At 33.0% G+C, this 25,235-nt stretch overlaps 1 protein-coding gene across 1 annotated transcript; it reads right to left on the reverse strand.

The window, feature by feature from the left end:
* Window positions 1-1,223: 1,223 nt before the first annotated feature.
* On the reverse strand, window positions 1,224-23,870 carry LOC124452103 (neurogenic locus notch homolog protein 1-like; the record flags this gene model as incomplete). Its single annotated transcript, XM_047002695.1, has 38 exons — window positions 22,732-23,870; window positions 22,119-22,364; window positions 21,519-21,764; window positions 19,852-19,974; window positions 19,274-19,396; window positions 18,592-18,714; window positions 17,896-18,141; window positions 15,585-15,707; window positions 15,383-15,505; window positions 15,176-15,298; window positions 14,968-15,090; window positions 14,761-14,883; window positions 14,554-14,676; window positions 14,344-14,466; window positions 14,137-14,259; window positions 13,927-14,049; window positions 13,720-13,842; window positions 13,512-13,634; window positions 13,304-13,426; window positions 13,096-13,218; window positions 12,889-13,011; window positions 12,642-12,752; window positions 11,344-11,454; window positions 9,992-10,114; window positions 8,680-8,952; window positions 8,001-8,480; window positions 7,612-7,855; window positions 7,470-7,525; window positions 7,082-7,186; window positions 6,480-6,596; window positions 5,944-6,054; window positions 4,608-4,730; window positions 3,297-3,569; window positions 2,622-3,101; window positions 2,233-2,476; window positions 2,095-2,150; window positions 1,711-1,815; window positions 1,224-1,258 (listed from the first exon to the last, which is right to left on the reverse strand). Coding segments are annotated over exons 1-38 (6,210 nt in total), but the record flags the coding sequence as incomplete, so codon positions are not given.
* Window positions 23,871-25,235: the final 1,365 nt, after the last annotated feature.

Raw genomic sequence — 25,235 nt, forward strand, 5'->3', positions numbered from 1 at the left:
GTGCATATGTGTTTTATGAGGATAATGGATGGTCACAACCGTCATTACATCTATTGCGGGTACATAATGGGCTTTTTGAGTATCCTCAAATGACCATAAAATTTCTTTTGATGGTACATAATGTGTTTCATAAGGATCGGTGAGCGATCTACACAATTTCCTAATCTGATGGGAGCATAAAATAAACTAGTCCAAAAACGTAAATGCTCGTTTGTAATAGTATTTCAAAAATAATAGCACCTAATTGTCGAAATTTGTGCAATAGTTGTAAAATCAAAAAGCAACTTTTTTAAAGTGAAGTTTGTTCATGACGCTGTTTGTGTGTGAACACAAACATTCGTTCATCGTTGTTATTAGTTTAATTACCGGAAGTGGAAATGAACTTTTGGCCTGAAGTTTAGGTAAAGATGGTGGAATTATAAATATAATATTACAGCGTGAAACAGCAAGGTCTTTAAATGAAGAAATATGAGTTGTAGCTTTTTATTGCAGCTTTACAATCATTTCTCGATTTGTTTTATTTGTTTAATTATTTTTTTCCTTATCTTTTCTTATCTTTCGAAACATAGATACTTAATAAGGAATTATATAAATTTAAATACCTAATTACCTTTTCGCAGTGAGCACCAATGAAGTCAGGAAGACAAATACATTTGTATGAATTGCCATCAACAAGACAAGAGCCACCATTTTGCAAGGACCATGATCACAAACTCCAACTACAATCAAAATTATATTTAAAACCTAAAACTTATTTTTACAATTTTATTGACAAAATTAGCAAAGACTATCAAGTTTCGAAAAATTTTTCCAACAAGACTGACTTCTTTGAAAAGTTAAAAGTCCAAAAGATAATTTCGAGGGAAAATTTGCGCATGAACATTAAAACGCTAGTGAAACTAAGGGAAGGAGATCGTAAGTATGCTTTAAACAGCCATGATACTTCACGCTGAATTTTTCAGCGAAGGACATGATATCAACGCAATATCAACACATTTATCAAGCAAAATTAAAAACTATGACAACACCTCAGGTTAGACTATAGTATTGTGCCATTATAACATATTAAACAATTTGATATCCATGTGACACGCAACAGTATTTTATGTCACATATTGAAAAGCTCATAAATGTACAAACCTTCACAGGTTTCGCCTTTAAAACCATCAGCACATTCACACGAGAATGTACTTCCGTTGTTTGTACAAATACCGTTGTTTTTTACAAGGACGCAAGTCACACGGTTTCGGTACTGGAACTACGAAGCAAAATTACTTGGTTAGGGCAAAAATAGTTTGCTTGTTTAAGGCATGCATAAATTAAAAAAAAAACACGAGAAGTTCCTTATACAACAACATTTTTAATTATAAATGCAATTTACAAACAGCACACTTGACACTGTTTCAAGTTGAACTTCAAAAAACTCAGTCAATCCAGTTACCGTCAATATAAAAAACCCATTCATTTAAATTTGTAATTTTCTTATCAAAAACACATTATAGTTTAATAATTTTATATTTTTGACCATCGGATGAAATTGAATTATACATTAATCATGATCTTGAAAATTTGATGCTTGAGAGTCATCTATCCAGAGCTGACAACTTTTCATGTAAATGCTACCAATTCATTGCCATCTAGCATTTATGTTGCAATATTAATGCCGTGACATGCGCAGTTGCATCGTTCAAAAGGGACAAAATAACAAACCTTCACATGTTTTTCCTTGATATTCCTTGGTACAAATACAAGTGAAAATATTTCCTTTCTCCGTACAAACACCATCATTTTTACACGGGAAAGACTCACAAGGACCTATAAACGTATTTAGTTAGTTCATGACGCTTCTTAGAAAAGTGTTCATGCCAGCATTTAATGAGAAAAAGAAATCCGATGTGTTGAAAAAACTTTACAGTCCAAATGTAAAAGCCAAATGGTCAAACGACTAATCGTAATAAATTGGGTTTCAAAATATTCACAATTACTAAAATACTTAGCTACATCTTAATTTTCCTCAAATGTTCTTTAAAACAGTACATTTTATGTGCCAATGTTTATAAGGCTTAAAATTTTAAAAGCCAATGTCATTCTTACCTTTAGAAGAACAGTTTCGATCTTCAACACAAGCCATGGCTCCCATATTACACGTACTGAAAACAAAATACAAAACAAAAGAATTGATGGAAACAGAAAAATACATTTATGTAACAATCTTATCGAAAAAATATCTACCAGGTTTTACAACGTCCAACTTTGACATTTTCGCCTGCTTTATAATATTTTCCTTCAAAGAAACATGAGCAGTTCTTCATAGGAACACAATGATTCTTGTCGTCCAAGTAAGATCCTTTTGGACAATGACATCCGGGAATACAGGTTTCACTGCATTTTATACCACGTGATATATCGCGACATGTTTTTGCACAAGCAGATCCACATTCTGTGAAAATTTCTCCTTTGTTACTGCATGTTTGCTCTACACAGAAAAAAGAATGAACATTTAGCAATGCATTTATTGATGCACAAATAACTAATTTTGTGCCATTGTATCGCAGTTTTTCACTTCAAAGAAAAAAATAGATGTTAGCAAAAAGAATATTATTTTAAACAATTATTCTTACCACATTCTTTGAGTTTTGGATACAAATAAGTTCCATTGAATCTCCAGTCAATAAGACCACCATAGTCAACACAAAGTTTACTGTAAGCAGCAAAAGCGTTACAAACACATTCCATTGGATCGGTGCAACGACATGCGTCATATTTACAATTACTGATCAAGGCTGCTGGATCTACATAACGGTTGCATGCTCCGTGGAATGGAGAGCTAGGATCGCTCATCAAGTGACATTTATCAATCACAGCTTTCTTTTTAGAATCAGGGATACATGGTATTGGTGATGGAGCACATTTTCTACTGTAGTAATGGTCGTCGTCTTGACGACCATTGTTGTTGCCACATAAAGATGTGTTGCACATCATTCCTTTGTATTTTCCAGAAACGGTGACTTTTACGTACGACCAAAAGTTCCAACTCACGGACATTCCAATATCTGTAGTGAAAATCAGCCAACTCCAACTGGGATTGGTAATTTTGAAACCTGAAATAAAAGATGCTCAAATATAAATTAAAAAAAGTTTTTTCTATTCACCGCTTAAAGCGATTCAGAAATGAGAGGTAAAAATAGAGGATTACTTTCTATGTTGAATCAAAAGTTCCGTATTGAGCTTTGATATATTTAGTGTTAAGAATAATTAAGAATGTTTAATAAAAACAAAAGCGTTTAAACTTATACCAGGACGAATTATTGGGAATTTTGACAGCCTAACTCCATTTACAACTGCTGTACCACGCTGACGTGTCAGCTGAATGAAGTATCCAGCTATAATGATCTTTACAGCTGCTGTACAGGTCACACGCCGTCCACAACGCACGTTTTTGGTAAGGACAGTAAAAAGTTTGTCTTTGCTACAGTCTTTTGAAAACTCGTATTCGCAATCTCCCATGAAATCAAATCTTTTGCCATCAAATGAGGTGTAATGAGGATCACCAGACGCCGAACATGTTGCTATTAAAGGAAAAAAAGATCAACTTTGTAAAATAACACGAGCTTTGATTATTTCTGATAGTAAAATAAGTAGGTAAAATGAAAATGGCAGACTAGAGTGTGTGAAGTGTTCATTTACGATTGAAAATTATTTAAATAACTGATTTTGCATTTTTCACTATGTCCTCCCGGGTGCTGCATTGAAATTGCAGAGTTATTTTAGAAATGTTCCTTTGATTATGAATATTTCTTTAAAAGCTGTCTTTAAAAACAACGACGCCGGAGGCTAGCTAAAAATCCCTAAATCGACTGAGTGCATTTATTTCAAATAGAAAAGAACAAAACAGATGCCGAATATAGACATCTCGTTTTCTTGATATTCAAGATGATACGAGAGCTTAGAAAACAGCTGTTTTCTAGATTGTGTAATATTTCGTCTTTATTCCAAAGACATCATCAGACTAATAGTTGACAATGCAAGCTGTGAAACTTATATATTATTATTTACAAGCAGAAATGAAAGTGACAGTTACATAATTGCAAAAGAGAGCTTCAAGACTTATTAGGGAATATTTACATTTAAAATAGAAATAATTTCTTAGAAGCGTTGAGACAACTTTTGAGTTGTGGCATATTGCGTTTCATCAAAAGCGCTTCTAAGATGATGAGTTGGTTTGGATTATTATTATTACAGCGATAGAAGATGTTGGATGGGTTGGAATTAGATTATAAGGATTGAATGATAAGCGTGTAAGATCTTAACATGTTTCAAAATGGAGAGTCGGTTGTGAAATGATTTGTCAAATGTAAACGAACACATCACACTCGGTATTCCGCAGTGCATTTATCTTTTCAACCATATCATACAGTCATTATAGCTGAAATAATTTATAAAGAAAAAACAAAATTGACTAGCATGTACTACAAGGTATAAGGAGTGCCCCTTAAATTCAATTTTCCGTAAACAAATTTGAAAAAATCATCGAAACAAGAGAAATCATTGGTGACTTTTAAATTAGAAAAAAATTGCATATAAATATAATTTTGGTGTCGACTTACTTTGAGAATGTTCGCAATTGTTACCACCAAACGCAGGCTTGCATTTACAGGTGTAAATGTTGCCCAATACGTTGCATTGTCCACCATTTTTGCATGGATTTGGCTTGCAGGGATTTGGAACCTCTGAAACAAGAGTAAAATACTATATTTTAGACTTTTTACTTTATGTCAATAAAGCAGAAAAGAAATTGTGTAAAAAATGATCTTCCCTTAAGCAGAGTAAACCTATATTTTTTGAAGAAACAGCTATAAATAATGGAGTTGTGCTTAACTACAATAACAGAATTATAATAATGAAAATAACGCATTTATAAAGTGCTAAGGCCTCTTTCAGAGTTGTTTTGAAATGAACAGAAACGAGATATGAAAACGCAACAAGCTAAATTTTAGCACTAAACAGCTTGGGCGTAGGAATCAAGTGAAAGTCTTTTACTTAGGGGTTAGGGTGCTCAATCTTTTGGGACAATTTTTTATTCAAAAAGGCCACTTTGGGGGAATTTACTTTTGATGGAAAAACAGTGCAATACATATCATTTAAGTTTACATACAAGAGGTATTTTATGCGACTTATATTGACACAATAAGCATTGAAATATTATAGAAATTTCTTAAATGTTTCATGTTGTATTTTTATCTTATAATATAATTATTTTACATACATTATTGTTTAAAATACCACAATCTTTTCGCCCGTTGCCTAATGGTTGTAATGCTGTATTACACTCTTATTCAATTTACATTTCAGGTGCATATGTGTTTTATGAGGATAATGGAATGGTCACAACCGTCTTTACATCTATTGCGGGTACATAATGGGCTTTTTGAGTATCCTCAAATGATCATACATAATGTGTTTCATAAGGATCGGTGAGCGATCTACACAATTTCCTAATCTGATGGGAGCATAAAATAAACTAGTCCAAAAACGTAAATGCTCGTTTGTAATAGTATTTCAAAAATAATAGCACCTAATTGTCGAAATTTGTGCAATAGTTGTAAAATCAAAAAGCAACTTTTTTAAAGTGAATTTTGTTCATGACGCTGTGTGTGTGAACACAAACATTCCTTCATCGTTGTTATTAGTTTAATCACCGGAAGTGGAAATGAACTTTTGGCCTGAAGTTTAGGTAAAGATGGTGGAATTATAAATATAATATTACAGCGTGAAACAGCAAGGTCTTTAAATAAAGAAATATGAGTTGTAGCTTTTTATTGCAGCTTTACAATCATTTCTCGATTTGTTTTATTTGTTTAATTATTTTTTTCCTTATCTTTTCTTATCTTTTGAAACATAGATACTTAATAAGGAATTATATAAATTTAAATACCTAATTACCTTTTTCGCAGTGAGCACCAATGAAGTCAGGAACACAAATACATTTGTATGAATTGCCATCAACAAGACACGAGCCACCATTTTTGCAAGGACCATGATCACAAACTCCAACTACAATCAAAATTATATTTAAAACCTAAAACTTATTTTTGCAACTTTTATTGACAAAATTAGCAAAGACTATGAAGTTTCGAAAAAATTTTTCCAACAAGACTGACTTCTTTGAAAAGTTAAAAAGTCCAAAAAGATAATTTCGAGGGAAAATTTGCGTATGAACATTAAAACGCTAGTGAAACTAAGGGAAGGAGATCGTAAGTATGCTTTAAACAGCCATGATACTTCACGCTGAATTTTTCAGCGAAGGACATGACATCAACGCAATATGAACACATTTATCAAGCAAAATTAAAAACTATGACAACACCTCAGGTTAGACTATAGTATTGTGCCATTATAACATATTAAACAATTTGATATCCATGTGACACGCAACAGTATTTTATGTCACATATTGAAAAGCTCATAAATGTACAAACCTTCACAGGTTTCGCCTTTAAAACCATCAGCACATTCACACGAGAATGTACTTCCGTTGTTTGTACAAATACCGTTGTTTTTACAAGGACGCAAGTCACACGGTTTCGGTACTGGAACTACGAAGCAAAATTATTTGGTTAGGGCAAAAATAGTTTGCTTGTTTAAGGCATGCATAAATTAAAAAAAAACACGAGAAGTTCCTTATACAACAACATTTTTAATTATAAATGCAATTTACAAACAGCACACTTGACACTCTTTCAAGTTGAGCTTCAAAAAACTCAGTCAATCCAGTTACCGTCAATATAAAAAACCCATTCATTTAAATTTGTTTTACTGAGCTACTTGATCTTATTCAATTTTCTTATCAAAAACACATTATAGTTTAATAATTTTATATTTTTGACCATCGGATGAAATTGACTTATATATTAATCATGATCTTGAAAATTTGATGCTTGAGAGTCATCTATACAGAGCTGACAACTTTTCATGTAAATGCTACCAATTCATTGCCATCTAGCATTTATGTTGCAATATTAATGCCGTGACATGCGCAGTTGCATCGTTCAAAAGGGACTATATATACAAAATAACAAACCTTCACATGTTTTTCCTTGATATTCCTTGGTACAAATACAAGTGAAAATATTTCCTTTCTCCGTACAAACACCATCATTTTTACACGGGAAAGACTCACAAGGACCTATAAACGTATTTAGTTAGTTCATGACGCTTCTTAGAAAAGTGTTCATGCCAGCATTTAATGAGAAAAAGAAATCCGATGTGTTGAAAAAACTTTACAGTCCAAATGTAAAAGCCAAATGGTCAAACGACTAATCGTAATAAATTGGGTTTCAAAAATATTCACAATTACTAAAATACTTAGCTACATCTTAATTTTCCTCAAATGTTCTTTAAAACAGTACATTTTATGTGCCAATGTTTAAAAGCCTTAAAAATTTTTAAAAAGCCAATGTCATTCTTACCTTTAGAAGAACAGTTTCGATCTTCAACACAAGCCATGGCTCCCATATTACACGTACTGAAAACAAAATACAAAACAAAAAGAATTGATGGAAACAGAAAAAATACATTTATGTAACAATCTTATCGAAAAAAAATATCTACCAGGTTTTACAACGTCCAACTTTGACATTTTCGCCTGCTTTATAATATTTTCCTTCAAAGAAACATGAGCAGTTCTTCATAGGAACACAATGATTCTTGTCGTCCAAGTAAGATCCTTTTGGACAATGACATCCGGGAATACAGGTTTCACTGCATTTTATACCACGTGATATATCGCGACATGTTTTTGCACAAGCAGATCCACATTCTGTGAAAATTTCTCCTTTGTTACTGCATGTTTGCTCTACACAGAAAAAAGAATGAACATTTAGCAATGCATTTATTGATGCACAAATAACTAATTTTGTGCCATTGTATCGCAGTTTTTCACTTCAAAGAAAAAAATAGATGTTAGCAAAAAGAATATTATTTTAAACAATTATTCTTACCACATTCTTTGAGTTTTGGATATAAGTAAGTTCCCTTAAATCTCCAGTCAATAAGACCACCATATTCAACACAAAGTTTACTGTAAGCAGCAAAAGCGTTACAAACACATTCCATTGGATCGGTGCAACGACATGCGTCATATTTACAATTACTGATCAAATTTGCTGGATCTACATAACGGTTACATGCACCGTGGAATGGAGAGCTAGGATCGCTCATCAAATGACATTTATTTATCACAACTTTTTTTTTGGAATCAGGGATACATGGTGTTGGTGATGGAGCACATTTTCTACTGTAGTAATGGTCGTCGTCTTGACGACCATTGTTGTTGCCACATAAAGATGTGTTGCACATCATTCCTTTGTATTTTCCAGAAACGGTGACTTTTACGTACGACCAAAAGTTCCAACTCACGGACATTCCAATATCTGCAGTGAAAATCAGCCAACTCCAACTGGGATTGGTAATTTTGAAACCTGAAATAAAAGATGCTCCAATATAAATTAAAAACAAGTTTTTTCTATTCACTGCTTAAAGCGATTCAAAAATGAGAGGTAAAAATAGAGGATTACTTTCTATGTTGAATCAAAAGTTCCGTATTGAGCTTTGATATATTTAGTGTTAAGAATAATTTAAAAATATTTATAATAAAAACAAAAGCGTTTAAACTTATACCAGGACGAATTATTGGAAATTTTGACAGCCTAACTCCATTTACAACTGCTGTACCACGCTGACGTGTCAGCTGAATGAAGTATCCAGCTATAATGATCTTTACAGCTGCTGTACAGGTCACACGCCGTCCACAACGCACGTTTTTGGTAAGGACAGTAAAAAGTTTGTTTTTGCTACAGTCTTTTGAAAACTCGTATTCGCAATCTCCCATGAAATCAAATCTTTTGCCATCAAATGAGGTGTAATGAGGATCACCAGACGCCGAACATGTTGCTATTAAAGGAAAAAAAATTCAACTTTGTAAAATAACACGAGCTTTGATTATTTCTGATAGTAAAATAAGTAGGTATAATGAAAATGGCAGACTAGAGTGTGTGAAGTGTTCATTTACGATTGAAAATTATTTAAATAACTGATTTTGCATTTTTCACTATGTCCTCCCGGGTGCTGCATTGAAATTGCAGAGTTATTTTAGAAATGTTCCTTTGATTATGAATATCTCTTTAAAAGCTGTCTTTAAAAACAACGATGCCGGAGGCTAGCTTAAAAATCCCTAAATCGACTGAGTGCATTTATTTCAAATAGAAAAGAACAAAACAGATGCCGAATATAGACATCTCGTTTTCTTGATATTCAAGATGATACAAGAGCTTAGAAAACAGCTGTTTTCAAGATTGTGCAATATTTCGTCTTTATTCCAAAGACATCATCAGACTAATAGTTGACAATGCAAGCTGTGAAACTTATATATTATTATTTACAAGCAGAAATGAAAGTGACAGTTACATAATTGCAAAAGAGAGCTTCAAGACTTATTAGGGAATATTTACATTTAATATAGAAATAATTTCTTAGAAGCGTTGAGACAACTTTTGAGTTGTGGCATATTGCGTTTCATCAAAAGCGCTTCTAAGATGATGAGTTGGTTTGGATTATTATTATTACAGCGATAGAAGATGTTGGATGGGTTGGAATTAGATTATAAGGATTGAATGATAAGCGTGTAAGATCTTAACATGTTTCAAAATGGAGAGTCGGTTGTGAAATGATTTGTCAAATGTAAACGAACACATCACACTCGGTATTCCGCAGTGCATTTATCTTTTCAACCATATCATACAGTCATTATAGCTGAAATAATTTATAAAGAAAAAACAAAATTGACTAGCATGTACTACAAGGTATAAGGAGTGCCCCTTAAATTCAATTTTCCGTAAACAAATTTGAAAAAATCATTTAAACAAGAGAAATCATTGGTGACTTTTAAATTAGAAAAAAATTGCATATAAATATAATTTTGGTTTCGACTTACTTTGAGAATGCTCGCAATTGTTACCACCAAACGCAGGCTTGCATTTACAGGTGTAAATGTTGCCCAATACGTTGCATTGTCCACCATTTTTGCAGGGATTTGGCTTGCAGGGATTTGGAACCTCTGAAACAAGAGTAAAATACTATATTTTAGACATTTTACTTTATGTCAATAAAGTAAAAAAGAAATTGTGTAAAAAATGATCTTCCCTTAAGCAGAGTAAACCTATATTTTTTGAAGAAACAGCTATAAATAATGGAGTTGTGCTTAACTACAATAACAGAATTATAATAATGAAAATAACCCATTTATAAAGTGCTAAGGCCTCTTTCAGAGTTGTTTTGAAATGAACAGAAACGAGATATGAAAACGCAACAAGCTAAATTTTAGCAAGGCACTAAATAGCTAGGGCGTAGGAATCAAGTGAAAGTCTTTTTCTTAGGGGTGAGGGTGCTCAAGCTTTTGGGGCAATTTTTTATTCAAAAGGCCACTTTCGGGGAATTTACTTTTGATGGAAAAAGAGTGCAATACATGTCATTTAAGTTTACATACAAGAGGTATTTTATGCGACTTATATTGACACAATAAGCATTGAAATATTATAGAAAATTCTTAAATGTTTCATGTTGTATTCTTATAATATAATTATTATACATGCATTATTGTTTAAAATACCACAATATTTTCGCCCGTTGCCTAATGGTTTTAATGCTGTATTACACTCTTATTCAATTTACATTTCAGGTGCATATGTGTTTTATGAGGATAATGGAATGGTCACAACCGTCATTACATCTATTGCGGGTACATAATGGGCTTTTTGAGTATCCTCAAATGACCATAAAATTTCGTTTGAAGGTACATAATGTGTTTCATAAGGATCGGTGAGAGATCTACACAATTTCCTAATCTGATGGGAGCATAAAATAAACTACTCCAAAAACGTAAATGCTCGTTTGTAATAGTATTTCAAAAATAATAGCACCTAATTGTCGAAATTTGTGCAATAGTTGTAAAATCAAAAAGCAACTTTTTTAAAGTGAAGTTTGTTCATGACGCTGTGTGTGTGAACACAAACATTCGTTCATCGTTGTTATTAGTTTAATTACCGGAAGTGGAAATGAACTTTTGGCCTGAAGTTTAGGTAAAGATGGTGGAATTATAAATATAATATTATAGCGTAAAACAGCAAAGTCTTTACTTGAAGAAATATGATTTGTAGCTTTGTATCGCATGTTCACAATCATCTCTCGATTTGTTTAATTTGTTTAATTATTTTTTCCTTATCTTTTCTTATCTTTCGAAATATAGAGACTTAATAAGGAATTATATAAATTTAAATACCTAATTACCTTTTTCGCAGTGAGCACCAATGAAGTCAGGAAGACAAACACATTTGTACGAACTGCCACAAACAAGACATGAGCCACCATTTTTGCATGGAGAATGATCACAAACACCAACTATAATAAAAAATTATCTTAGAAGAGAAAGGAAATTTCGTTGATACATTTCAACAAACATAAAAACTAAGTTAGAACCCAAGATATTATTTCGAAAATTTTCATTGACACTACTAGTGAAAAAGCAAGTCAAAAAATTTTGAATTCGGACCACATAATTTCGATGATCAGTTTCCATATAAACATTGAAATACTGGGAACGTAAGAAAAAGATCGCAGAATATAAGTATGCTATTAAAGATCGCAGAGGATAAGTATGCATATAAACCTTATGTGGTTTTTACACTATCCATTGTAAGTGGTGTGAAAAGCTATATTTAAAATTTTATTGTAATCGGACAAATATTGTGCGCTGTACAATCAGTCAAAGTCGCAAAAATATACCATTTTAAGCGCTCGGTTTTACCGCTAAGTGGCTGGGCCTGCGCGGATGGGTCACGTCATGTAGGTAACCGCTTGTTTGAACATTATAGTGATTTAACAATTTTTTTTCTTTACTATTGTCACATTATGCCAAATGCCCATGTATTCGCAAGGAGATATACCAATTTGCAAGGACAGACACCGCTAACACACTGTCCTCCAACTCTATATCACAATTTTCATTTTTTGATGAATTTGAAGATGATGTTCCGACCCGGATAAGGACATTTAAAAAAAACGACGCAATACTCGAAAAATTGGTTAAAATATTGACTATTTTAAAAAGTAAATACTTTGATTTGAATAGAGCCTACACGACTGTGTTCCTTACAGATCCCATTAGGGGAAAAATGTAGTGAAAATCTGGACTTTTAAACCGCAAATGCGACGAAAAGTTTGATCTCAGTTCATTTGTATTTTAAATTTGTAATTTTCATGAACTGCTCTTTCAAACTATACTAAAATCCTATAAGGTTTATATGCATTTTAAGCATCACAACAAAACTTTCAAGGCGCTTTTATATCTTCGCAATATCAAGCCAAGTACAAAACTTGACAACATTTTACATTTGACTATATCTTATAATACCATTATAACGTAAAATTTTGTACTTTGCTTGATAGTGCGAAGATATAAAGCGCCTTAAAAATTTCATAGTGATACTTAATAGCAAACGTATCTTCTCTTTTCCTCGACAATTTTATAAACATGTCAGAATATTTTCGTTACACATTATCAAACAAAAACTCATAAATGAACGAACCTTCACATGTTTTGCCTTTAAAACCATCAGCACATTCACAGGAGAATGTACCTCCCATGTTTGTACAAAGACCATTGTTTTTGCAAGGACTCGACTCGCACGGTTTTATTTCTGTAAAAAGATTATCGTATCAGGGAAAATATGAATCTCCCCTAATATTTAATGTATAAACTACATACGTTTAGAATGACAATTTAAAGTACTGGCCACTCTAAATAAATTTTAAAACTGTTTCAAAAACACTGACCTTCACAAACCGTTCCGTTTCCTGTAAATCCTGCATCACAATTACATGAAAACAATCCATGGCTGTTGATGCAAGTTGAATTTTGATGACAGTTATCCATTGAAAGAGAACATTCGTCAATATCTGACGATAATAAAAGTATTCCATTAGATATTATTTACATATTAGGTATAAATGATTTTCAAAAGCATAATTATTATAACGAACCTTCACAAACATATCCATTTCCAGAATAACCAGCTTTACAATTACATGAATAATATCCATTGGTGTTGACACAAAATGAGTTTTGATGACAATTGTCGATTGAAAGAGAACATTCGTCAATATCTGACAATAATACAAGTGTTTGTATTAGATCTCACTTATATATTAGGAAAGGTTTATTTTCAAAAGAATAATTTACAAATCGGACCTTTACAAACAATTCCATTTCCAGAAAAACCAACATTGCAATTACATAAGTACGATCCATTGGTATTAACACAGGTTGAATTTTGATGACAATTGTTGATTGAAAGAGAACATTCGTCAATATCTGACGATAATAGAATTATTTGCATTAGATTTCATTTAAATATTAGGAATGGATGATTTTCAAACTCATGGTTTACAAAACGGACCTTCACAAACTGTTCCATTTCCAGAAAAACCAACATTGCAACTACACGAAAACGATCCATTAGTGTTGACACAGGTAGAGTTTTGATGACAATTATCGATTGAAAGAGAACATTCATCAATATCTACAATAACAAAATACGCACATTTGCATTTCATATATAGTTCAAAAGACCGCCTTCAATAACATAGTTTATTTACAAAACCAACCTTCACAAACAGTTCCATTTCCAGAAAAACCAACATTACAATTACATGAATATGATCCATTAGTGTTAACACAGGTTGAATTTTGATGACAATTGTCGATTAAAAGAGAACATTCGTCAATATCTGACAATAATACAAGTGTTTGTATTAGATTTCACTTATGTATTAGGAGTGTTCGTTTTCAAAAGAATAATTTACAAATCGGACCTTCACAAACAATTCCATTTCCAGAAAAACCAACATTGCAATTACATAAGTACGATCCATTGGTATCAACACAGGTTGAATTTTGATGACAATTGTTGATTGAAAGAGAACATTCATCAATATCTACAATAATAAAATACGCACATTTGCATTTCATATATATAGTTCAAAAGACCGCCTTCAAAATCATAATTTATTTACAAAACCAACCTTCACAAATAATTCCATTTCCAGAAAAACCAACATTGCAATTACATAAATACGATCCATTAGTGTTGACACAGGTTGAATTTTGATGACAATTGTCGATTAAAAGAGAACATTCATCAATATCTGAAAACAATACAAGTGTTTGTATTAGATTTCACTTATGTATTAGGAGTGTTCGTTTTCAAAAGAATAATTTACAAATCGGACCTTCACAAACAATTCCATTTCCAGAAAAACCAACATTGCAATTACATAAGTACGATCCATTGGTATCAACACAGGTTGAATTTTGATGACAATTGTTGATTGAAAGAGAACATTCATCAATATCTACAATAATAAAATACGCACATTTGCATTTCATATATATAGTTCAAAAGACCGCCTTCAAAATCATAATTTATTTACAAAACCAACCTTCACAAATAATTCCATTTCCAGAAAAACCAACATTGCAATTACATAAATACGATCCATTAGTGTTGACACAGGTTGAATTTTGATGACAATTGTCGATTAAAAGAGAACATTCATCAATATCTGAAAACAATACAAGTGTTTGTATTAGATTTCACTTATGTATTAGGAGTGTTCGTTTTCAAAAGCATAATTTACAAATCGGACCTTCACAAACATTTCCATTTCCAGAAAAACCAACATTGCAATTACATAAATACGATCCATTGGTATTAACACAGGTTGAATTTTCATCACAATTGTTGATTGAAAGAGAACATTCGTCGATATCTGACGATAATAAAAGTATTGCATTAGATATTATTTACATATTAGGTATGGATGATTTTCAAAAGCGTAATTTTTATAACGAACCTTCACAAACATATCCATTTCCAGAATAACCAGCTTTACAATTACATGAATAATATCCATTGGTGTTGACACAAAATGAGTTTTGATGACAATTGTCGATTGAAAGAGAACATTCGTCAATATCTGACAATAATACAAGTGTTTGTATTAGATCTAACTTATATATTAGGAGTGGTTCAATTTCAAAAGCATAATTTACAACTCGGACCTTCACAAACAATTCCATTTCCAGAAAAACCAACATTGCAATTACATAAGTACGATCCATTGGTATTAACACAGGTTGAATTTTGATGACAATTGTCGATTGAAAGAGAACATTCGTCAATATCTGACGATAATAGAATTATTTGCATTAGATTTCATTTAAATATTAGGAATGGTTATTTTTAAACTCATGGTTTACAAAACGGACCTTCACAAACTGTTCCATTTCCAGAAAAACCAACATTGCAACTACACGAAAACGATCCATTAGTGTTGACACAGGTAGAGTTTTGATGACAATTATCGATTGAAAAAGAGCATTCATCAATATCTGAAAATAATAGACGTGTGCACAACAAATAGTTTTAATTCAATTTATCACTGCAGAAAGCTGACTTTAAAGCTCTTACCTTTACAATTAATTCCATTTCCCGAATAACCACTGTTACATTTACATGAAAATGATCCATTGTTATTGATGCAGATCGCTTTCTTGTGGCAGTTATCGGTATAAAGTGCACATTCATCGATATCTGTGAAAAAATTAAAAATATATAAAACTTATTAGTATTCACTATGCAAGCAATGTCGGCTGTGATTGGTCATCATTCTCGATATCTGCAACTATGACTTCATATCTACAGATAACAGTTTCTACAATTATTGACGCCATTAAAAGCCGGTTTTAAAAAAATGAAATAATAGCGATGAGTACCACAGTACTTGATTAACGAAAGCTTTTGAGCAAAATCATGGGAAACACACTAAAAAAGGGACGAAACTGGTTTTGAGCACATTTACAGCATATTTAAACGAGAAGGAACTGAAAAAACTGTTTTGTTTCAGCGACAAATTAGCGAAGGTTTCAAAATGTTTTACATCTATCAGTTTTAATAATACTTCAGTTAGTTGAAGTGAATAATAAAACAAGTATTGAATTCGTTTTTCGCTTTGGCAGATAACGTTGACCTCGGTCTGAATAATTCTTGATATCATGCTCAACCTCATCCAATAATGCTTATTATCATTTATCATACGAGTATTGAATTTATGCGCAACAAAAAGGGGGAAAAAAATCATATGGCTAAAGTTTCTCAGAATCTGATTGGACATACGATTTTCTTCGCTAGTGAAAAACGTTGTATCTGCATTCTGATTGGATAGACGAATTTTTCACTAGTGAAAAAATGCATATCAACTTTTGCTTAAATCCGCCCATTTTTTTATAAATTCGTCATCAGTAGCGAAGCCAGCTTCCATATTTACTCCCGCTATGTAAATTCTGAAAGATTACCGTTATTGATTTCTTTACAAATGTATTGCTCTCACGGTCAGTGAACACAAAGATATTTGCATAGCGGGAGTAAAAAGTCGTCCTGGCTACGCTACTGTTCGTCAGATACTCCAAATAGTTTTACGAAATGCTATTGGAATTGTAAAATATCTAAGTTTTTCAAATGCTTTCCGTGTATGTTTTTCATGTGATCATCGATGGAATAAGTGAATCATAATTTTGCTACCAAATGCACCATTTTGTTCACCATCATTAAAAATAATCTACTTTGAGATATTATTCGTCTGTGATTGGCTGATTGCAGTGCAGTTCATCAGTAATTGCGTGATTAAAATGTGTTATTGGTCTGTAGAAATGTGTACCTGCACTCAGTTCTTCGGATTCACGATATTTTGTTGCAATCTTTAAAAAACTTAAAACGTGAATTCCAAAGCATTTGTATACGCACATAAAACTATATGGCTTTGACAAGGTTTGAACTTGCACCTTTCGGTACAGGACAACCGCTCTAATTTTTAGGCTACCAAGAAATTTAAAGAGTCAAATTTCTTATGGAACTGCATATGAACGAAATATTCTCTGCTGCTAGGAGATTGCTCCTGTACCCCGAAACGGAAACAGACGCAAAGGAAAATCGTAATATGTGTCAACGGGTTACAGAAATGTGGGCCCAATACTTAATTGTGGTCCAGGTCCCTTAATTTCTCAGAAAAACACGTTGAACTGAAGTGAATGGTTTGAAACCGGGAGTATCGTTACATATTTGTTAATGTATATCGTCCAGGGTAGTAGAGTCTTGAGAAGGTCTGTTGGCGTTGATGTTTACTGACGTTTCGACACTTCATTTGACTCTGATGACGACTAGCACTAAGGTTGTCGAAACGTCAGTCAACATCAGCACCAACAGTCCCTCTCAGGACTCTACTAAGCTGAACGATCTGCGTGATTCTCAACCCCCCCCCCCACTAACACGCGTGTCAGAGTTCAAATTTGGCTTCATCAAGTATAGGTATGTTTCCCTAAGGAGAGCATTCCAGTTATATATTTAGATCAATGGAACAACCCTAGTTAATCAACCGCTACTATCTTTATTCAATGAATGATCATATACCGACAGGCAGATATACCGACAGTCAGATATTTATCGGAAGTGCTACTTTTCTGCATACTACGTTCTTTAATTGAAATAGTTTGCAGTGATCGAAAATATATTTCCATTAAGGCTGAGCTGTATAGTGCTATCGATAATTGAGGGTGCTCGCATTCATGTATGTATGTTATGGCGTATTAAGTTCTTTTGAAGTCTATTGTTCTCTACGGATTATAAAATTTATACACAAATATGAGCCACCCACCCTCCCTGCGCCAATTATTGATAGTAATACTGCCAATGAGAAAGGCGAGGAAAATATTATCATAACACCTACCATTTTCGCAACATGTTCCTGTCCAACCACTTTTACATATACATCTACCATAGGCAGGTGCTCCTCCATTGCGACATTTATTTCTGTTGCATGCTCTTGTTTGTCTGAAATGATACAGACAACGTCCGCCACCCGATTCTGTCACAATCTTTCCTCTTGTTCGTGTCTGTAAACCTGCATTTCCACATTGATGACTACAAGAGCTCCAGCTGGACCATTGACTCGGTACACAATCTATTACAGATTCTAGAAAACAATTTTTTGTTGCATTCCAATGTTCTGATAACTTTTACCCAATATTTGCATATATGTGCAGACGTTTTTACAGAAACATGATAAATTGTTTAAATTCTATATTAATAGACCAACACCCAGTATCAGTATGGTTTCTTAAAGTGTACGTAATCGTAGTTGTGAAACAACCAGAGTTAAAAACTGTGGTTATGACGAGGTAGCAAATATTGAAAACTATAATGAAGGTTATGACGAGGTAGCAAATGTTCAAAACTGTAATGAAGGTTATGATGAAGCAGCAAATGTTTGAAACTATTATTAGGGTTATAACATTAAACTGATTATAACTGGATAGTTGTCTAGCTCGTCAACATCTGACAACAATACATGTATTTGCACTAAATTTCGTTTATGTATTACGAATGGAAGATTTTAAAAAATCATTGAGTTTACAAAACGGACCTTCACAAACTGTTCCATTTCCAGAAAAACCAATATGGCAATTACATGAAAAAGATCCATTGGTGTTGACACAGGTTGAATTTTGATGACAATTGTCGATTGAAAGAGAACATTCATCAATATCTATAACAAAAAGTGCACGCATTTTCATTTCATATGTGATTCATTAGACAGATTTTAAAACCATCAACTCATCAATATCCAACATTATAAAATAAAAACAATTAAACGCGTACGGTGATTGGTCTATAGCAGTGTTTGTATTAGCTAGCTTGTGCAAAACAGATCTGGGATCAACCAATTAAATCAATCAATCAAAAAGAATTTGCAAATTGATTATGAGCACATTATGGACGAGAAATTAAAACGTTTGTTTTAAATTTGTCTGCTTCGCATTATTGTTATTACATTTAAGAAATAAAAGATGTTTATCGTGTTTGCACCAGCTTATGCAAACCTCGGAGACGCTCGCTTGTGAGAACTCTCGAGCAGAAGCAACAATTGACCATCGGTCTTGGGCTTGTACTGATCTGCTATGGAGTTCTCCCAAAGGTCTCCTAGGTTTGTATAAGCCCGTGTAAGGGCAGTAAACATCTTAATTATTTCTTAAATAATACACACTTGTACAAAAATTGTTTTAATTCAATTTAGCCCAGCAGAAAGCTCATTTTGAAACACTAACCTGTACAAATAACACCATTTCCCGAATAACCACTCTTACATTCACATGAAAATGATCCATAGTTATTGATACAGATCGCATTCTTGTGACAGTTATCAGTAGAAAGGGTACATTCATTGATATCTGCAAAGAAAGCAAAATTACAAATTTTGAGATGATTGCGTCATTACGTGCTTATGATGCAAATGTTTAAAACTGTAATCATGGTTATGATGAGACAGAAAAAGTTTAAAACTGTAACCATGGTTATGATGAGACAGTAACTGTTTAAAACTGTAATCATGGTTATGATGAGACAGCAAATGTTTAAAACTGTAACCATGGTTATGATGATGCAGCAAATGTTTAAAAAATGTAACCATGGTTATGATGAGACAGCAAATGTTTAAAACTGTAATCATGGTTATGATGAGGCAGCAAGTTGTTTTAAAGTGTAGTCATGGTTATGATGAGTTTGAACACAACTTTTAAATGAACAGAACGAGGTATTCACCAATATCTAACAATAATAAACATATACACAGAAGCTCTATTCAATTCAATAGAGCACTGTCAAAAGCAGATTTTAAAACACTGACCGTTACACGCAATTCCATTTCCAGAAGAACCAACATTACATTTACATGAAAATGATCCTAAGTTATTGGTACAGGTGGCATTCTTGTGACAGTTATGGGTAGAAAGGGTACATTCATTAATATCTGTAAAGAAATACGTAAACTGTTAATTTTAGTATCGTATATCATATCATATGGTTTTTGAGATAAAAAAACAATATGGCATTTTACTTTTGTTAAAATCGTCAAAATGCTTTGCATTTCTTTAATGTCACCGGTCACCATAAGCCCCACGTAGAACTTTACGTAATTCTACTGTTATTGTAAATAATCTTAGTTTTGTGACCCTTTCCATGTATGTTTTTGATGCCATTATCAACAGAAACATTGAATTATAACTCGGTACCTAAACAAATCAGCTATTTTGTTCAATGTCATGCAATATTCATATTTTCAAGTCAAATTACCGCATTTACTTGTGCATGCAGTGTAATCATATTATGCATTTAATATATACGATGATCTTTTTAAAATTGACATGTTTCGACATCTCATGAAAATCATATTAACCACTTCTTAATGATTGGTAAAATTTTGGCAATTTCGAAAATCTAGTAAGTTAAAGAATTGATTAAAAATAGGAAATTGCAATACAAGCTTTTCTAAGGGGAAGAATGCGGTTTGCCATGAATTTTTTCCTGTTGCGGGTTTCCTTATTTGCCTAACTAAGTCCTTCAATCACTCACGTGACTCGCTTAGATCTGATTACGTCATTACATGTTTCATGAAGCCAGAGGAAAATAATAGAAATCAAAGTCTAGTAGAACTTTAGCCTGTTCAGTTAGTCAAATTTAGGACAAGGTTTGTCAAAAACCACAGATATTCATCAGCAGATCTGGGAGAAGTTCAGAAAATTACAAAAAAGATATCTTCACTTTCAAAAAACTTAGACCTTTTCTTAATGGAAGTATTTCAGCCATAAATAATCATTAGAAATTGCTAACAAACAGCCTCCTCAAAAAAGTATTTTGAATTAAAAATGAGACCCAGTAATTCACTTTGACCTGCATTAGATTCGCCACACTAGATATGTTTACACTGTGCACGTGTATGTGCACATGTAAAATATAACTGCATAATTAAATTACAGATTTAAAGCTTTGAAAACTTCTTGAAGCTTTATTCTACTTCATTTTTATCAAAAATTTGTATTAGTTTGCTCTTTTCCCCTTGTTGTTTTTACCCTTTTGCGAAGTACAATTTAAGAGAAAACTCATTTTGAACGGTATCAAAATTAATTTTGATAATAGGCCTGTTTGAAAATGTATTAGAGCTTAAATATTGTTTGTTTGCATACCTGTGTGTCGTGCTTGCAGAGTTAATTACATAGAAATACATGCAATGTTTGCTTTTTAATGCAAAAACAGTATTGCCTACACGTAATAATAAAGCATGACAACAAATTTTGAAAATCAAATTGGCTTTAGTAGAAAAGAGTGTTCCTCCAAATAATCTGTGAATCAACCGCTTGGATTTTATTCCCTCAATTGATGATTATACACGAAAGCAGATAGTTATTCATCAACAGTGCCCCTTACATACATATAGCAGTATTTAATCAAAATGGTTGGCATTGAGCACTAAACTATTCAGAGAAAGGTAAGGTGAAAAAATATCATAACACCTGCCTTTGTTGCAACATGTTCCTGTCCAACCACTCTTACAGATACATTTACCATAGGTTGGTCTTCCGCCATTATGACATTTATTTCTGTTGCATGCTTTCGTTTGTCTAAAACTGTATGAACAACTTCCACCATTAGATTCTATCCTAATCTTTCTTCTTGTTCGCGTCTGTAGACCTCCATTTCCACATTGATGACTACAAGAACTCCAACTGGTCCAACTGCTCACCACACAATTTATGGGAGATTCTTGAAAAAAATTTTTTGGTTGCAAGTCAATGTTCAAATAAATTTCACCCAAGTTAGCACTATAAATCATCTAACTACTCAATGCCCCTACGGAAAAATTGTTTGAATATTGTCTTTAAGTAGACAAGTACAGTATTTTTTCGTAAAAATACTATTGCAGTTATGAGGAGACCGCGAAAGCTTGAATTTATCATAAGGGTCATATGGCAAGGAGTGAATATTGGAAGCTGCAATCATGGTTATCACATTAAATTAAATATAACTAGATGGCTACCCTCCCCGCCACAAATTGAAGAAAGTCCCAATCTTTCCGCGCAAAGCGCAAGGAAAATAATATGATGTTACAACACGTACTTTTGTCGCAACATTTTCCTTTCCAACCACTATAACAGATACATCTACCATATGATGCCCATCCTCTATTGCGACATTTATTTCTGTTGCATGCTCTTGTTCTGCGTAAACTGTATGGACAACGTCCGCCATTAGATTCTGACCTAATCTTCCTTCTTGTTCGTGTCTGTACACCTGCATTTCCACATTGATGATTACAAGAACTCCAACTGGACCATTGACTGACTACACAATTTCTTGCACGCCCTTAAAAAAAATTTATTTGTTGTAGCTCAATGTCCAAGTAAAATTTGCCCAATACTTAGATATACGAGCAGGTGTTACAATTTTACTGAAACACAATACATTTTTTTATTTCTGTCTTTAGTATACAGGTACATCATATTTTCTTAAAAATTTAATCGCAGTTATGAGGAGACCACTAGAGCTTGAAATTATAATCCCGAATATACGACAACGTGGCAAATGTTTGAAACTGAAATCAGGGTTATTATTTTGAAATGAATAATTATATACATGGCTATTACCCAACCATAGTTTGAAGCCAGTATGGTTAATCCCAATATTTCAATGCACGGCGAAAGGTAAGGTGAAATAACATCATAACACTTACGTTTGTTGCAACATTTTCCTGTCCAGCCACTATAACAGATACATCTACCATGCCATGACCATCCTCTATTTCGACATTTATTTCTGTTGCATGCTCTTGTTTGGCGTAAACTGTAACCATAACAGCGTCCGAACCACCAGCCTGAACTAATCTTCCTTCTTGTTCGCGTCTGTACACCTGAATTCCCACATTGATGATTACACGAACTCCAACTGGACCAATGACTTAGTGTACAACGTCTCCTGTACCGTGGTCGTCTCCAACGTCGTCTTCTCCACCAACCCGCTGCATCATGCACTAACAAGATGAAAAGAAACACCAAGAAAAGTCTCATGTTGTACCGAGTAAACAGTGTAAATCTGCTGCTAATTTTCTTATATTCTCCTGTATTCCTAGTATTCAAACTTATAACGAGTAAGCTAGAAAAATGCTTCGACGTACACTGTCGGTGACGGGAGACGTCTGCAATCAAGTTTTCTAAATACAGATTTATATGACATACATGCAGGTATTTTGCTACAAAAATATTTTAAGTTGTAAAGAGCCTTTGTTTTAAAAATTAATTTTTTACAGAGCTTTGCTGAAGGAACCCGGCGTGACATGAATTACTCATAACTTTTTTTGAACATCTCATTGTTCCTTATCAAAGAAACGATTACCAACTTAGACATTTCTCCACAAAGCCCAAATTAATTTTTATCACTTCGACATTTTTGATACGTATAGGGTTCAAAATTAATAGTGGTTTTAGCTTTTCTAGGATGTAGCGCTGTCAGCCTGCAAGTTTTGGTCCCGCTGATCGAGTAAATTTCAGAACATTTAAATTATTTAGAAATTTGTTGTTTTTACATTTGTTGAACAAAAAAAATTAATACAGCACGACTAAATTTGTGGGCTTTTTACGTCACTGTGTCTAAATTTGCTAAACAGTGGCAAAGACTTTCGTCAAAAATCGAGTATATTGTTGTAAGGTAAAAGCCTTTTCTTATTCATTACTCAGACAAGCAGATTCAAGAAACGGTTAAAAATTTCCGGCAAACAAACTGATTCTAGCTACGTGAAATATGTCTAGAAAAGCATAACTTGATGAAATTCTCCGGAAAGCGTATACGAAAATAGACTTTCATGAAGTATTTTGAACGAATTCATTTTGCCATACGTAATCACTATTGCAATAAAGGCAATGTAGATTGTTTATTTAAAAAGAGTGCACGCATAAGTAGCTTACAAGCAAATAAATTTGTGCTCTTCACATCAAACTAGGACAATTAACGTAGTTAGACAAGTACTCGATGCTATAAATTATACCTAAAAGTTAGAACTGTCGTGTATTATAATAAAATAATTATGTTATGTGCATTTTAAGTTTGGTAAAAGAAAACGCTGTAATTTGCAACTATAATGATTGCAGTCACCCATGCACTTGTTATTCAGTGTAAAGTACAGTATGTATAAGTCCTGTTCAAATGAAGGTGACTCGTTTACAGTTCTTATTAATCGATGAAATCATACGATAAAATATTGCTGAAGCTAACCCTATTGAAATGCCTTATCATAATTTACTAAAGAAAAAACCGGACGTCTCCACTTACAACTGAATATTTTATCTTTTCAGATAAAATAATTGTTATTCAAAGTGTAAACAAAAATTAACAGAAACTGTAATTATCGTCAAAGGATATTCTTAACTGTATAAAGGCATGTTATGTGTACAAATATTTTCTGCTTAATGCTAATTCTCTTGTAATTTTTTGCATTCATTCGAAGAAGATTGCAGTGTTCTTTATCTATCGATGTTAATTCTAAACATTCATGTCTCTCAGGTAATTAGTGTGACAACTAGTCGCATTCAAGGTCAGAGATGGAGGTCGTAAGATGCATGAAATAAGAGGTGTAACAGGCGAAAAATAATGCGTCCTGATTTATAACATGATGATAAATAGTACAGGGGCTTTTTTCAACCCCTTCAATAGCAACACAAGGATTTTCCTTCTTTAGATGTTCATATATCACGCGTGTAAACAAAGGTTTCTTTACTTGAAGGCAACGTCGCAGCAGCGGTTGAAATTGTCAAAATTCAAATTTGTTACCTTAATTAAAATTTGCATGTGAATCAAACCGTATCTTCGATAAATTTTGAAGTTATTCTATGGTTGCTTCATAACTTCGATGTTTAGACGTCTGTCGCTTGCTGCTCGTCAATAAAAGACAACAACAACAGCAAATCACTATGAGCTTCTTTCGCGAAAATTATGTCTCGCATGGCTTGAATTCATGCAGACATTCATCAATACAATACCAATACGTCGTTTCATATTCTTGTCTGTCCTCCTATGTTTGAAATCGCACGACTGAACGCTTATTAAATGCCAATAACAATATTATCAAATAGAAACACATTCTTTTACAGAATTTAAGGCTCTCCTGCCAAACAAACGCGTTTCTAGAAAGCAACCCAATGGAACTTTTGATTTTGTCAATTTATCATTAGTACCCAGGCTCTT

This window comes from Xenia sp. Carnegie-2017, unplaced genomic scaffold, assembly GCF_021976095.1.
Source record: "Xenia sp. Carnegie-2017 unplaced genomic scaffold, XeniaSp_v1 HiC_scaffold_24, whole genome shotgun sequence".
NCBI lineage: Eukaryota > Metazoa > Cnidaria > Anthozoa > Malacalcyonacea > Xeniidae > Xenia > Xenia sp. Carnegie-2017.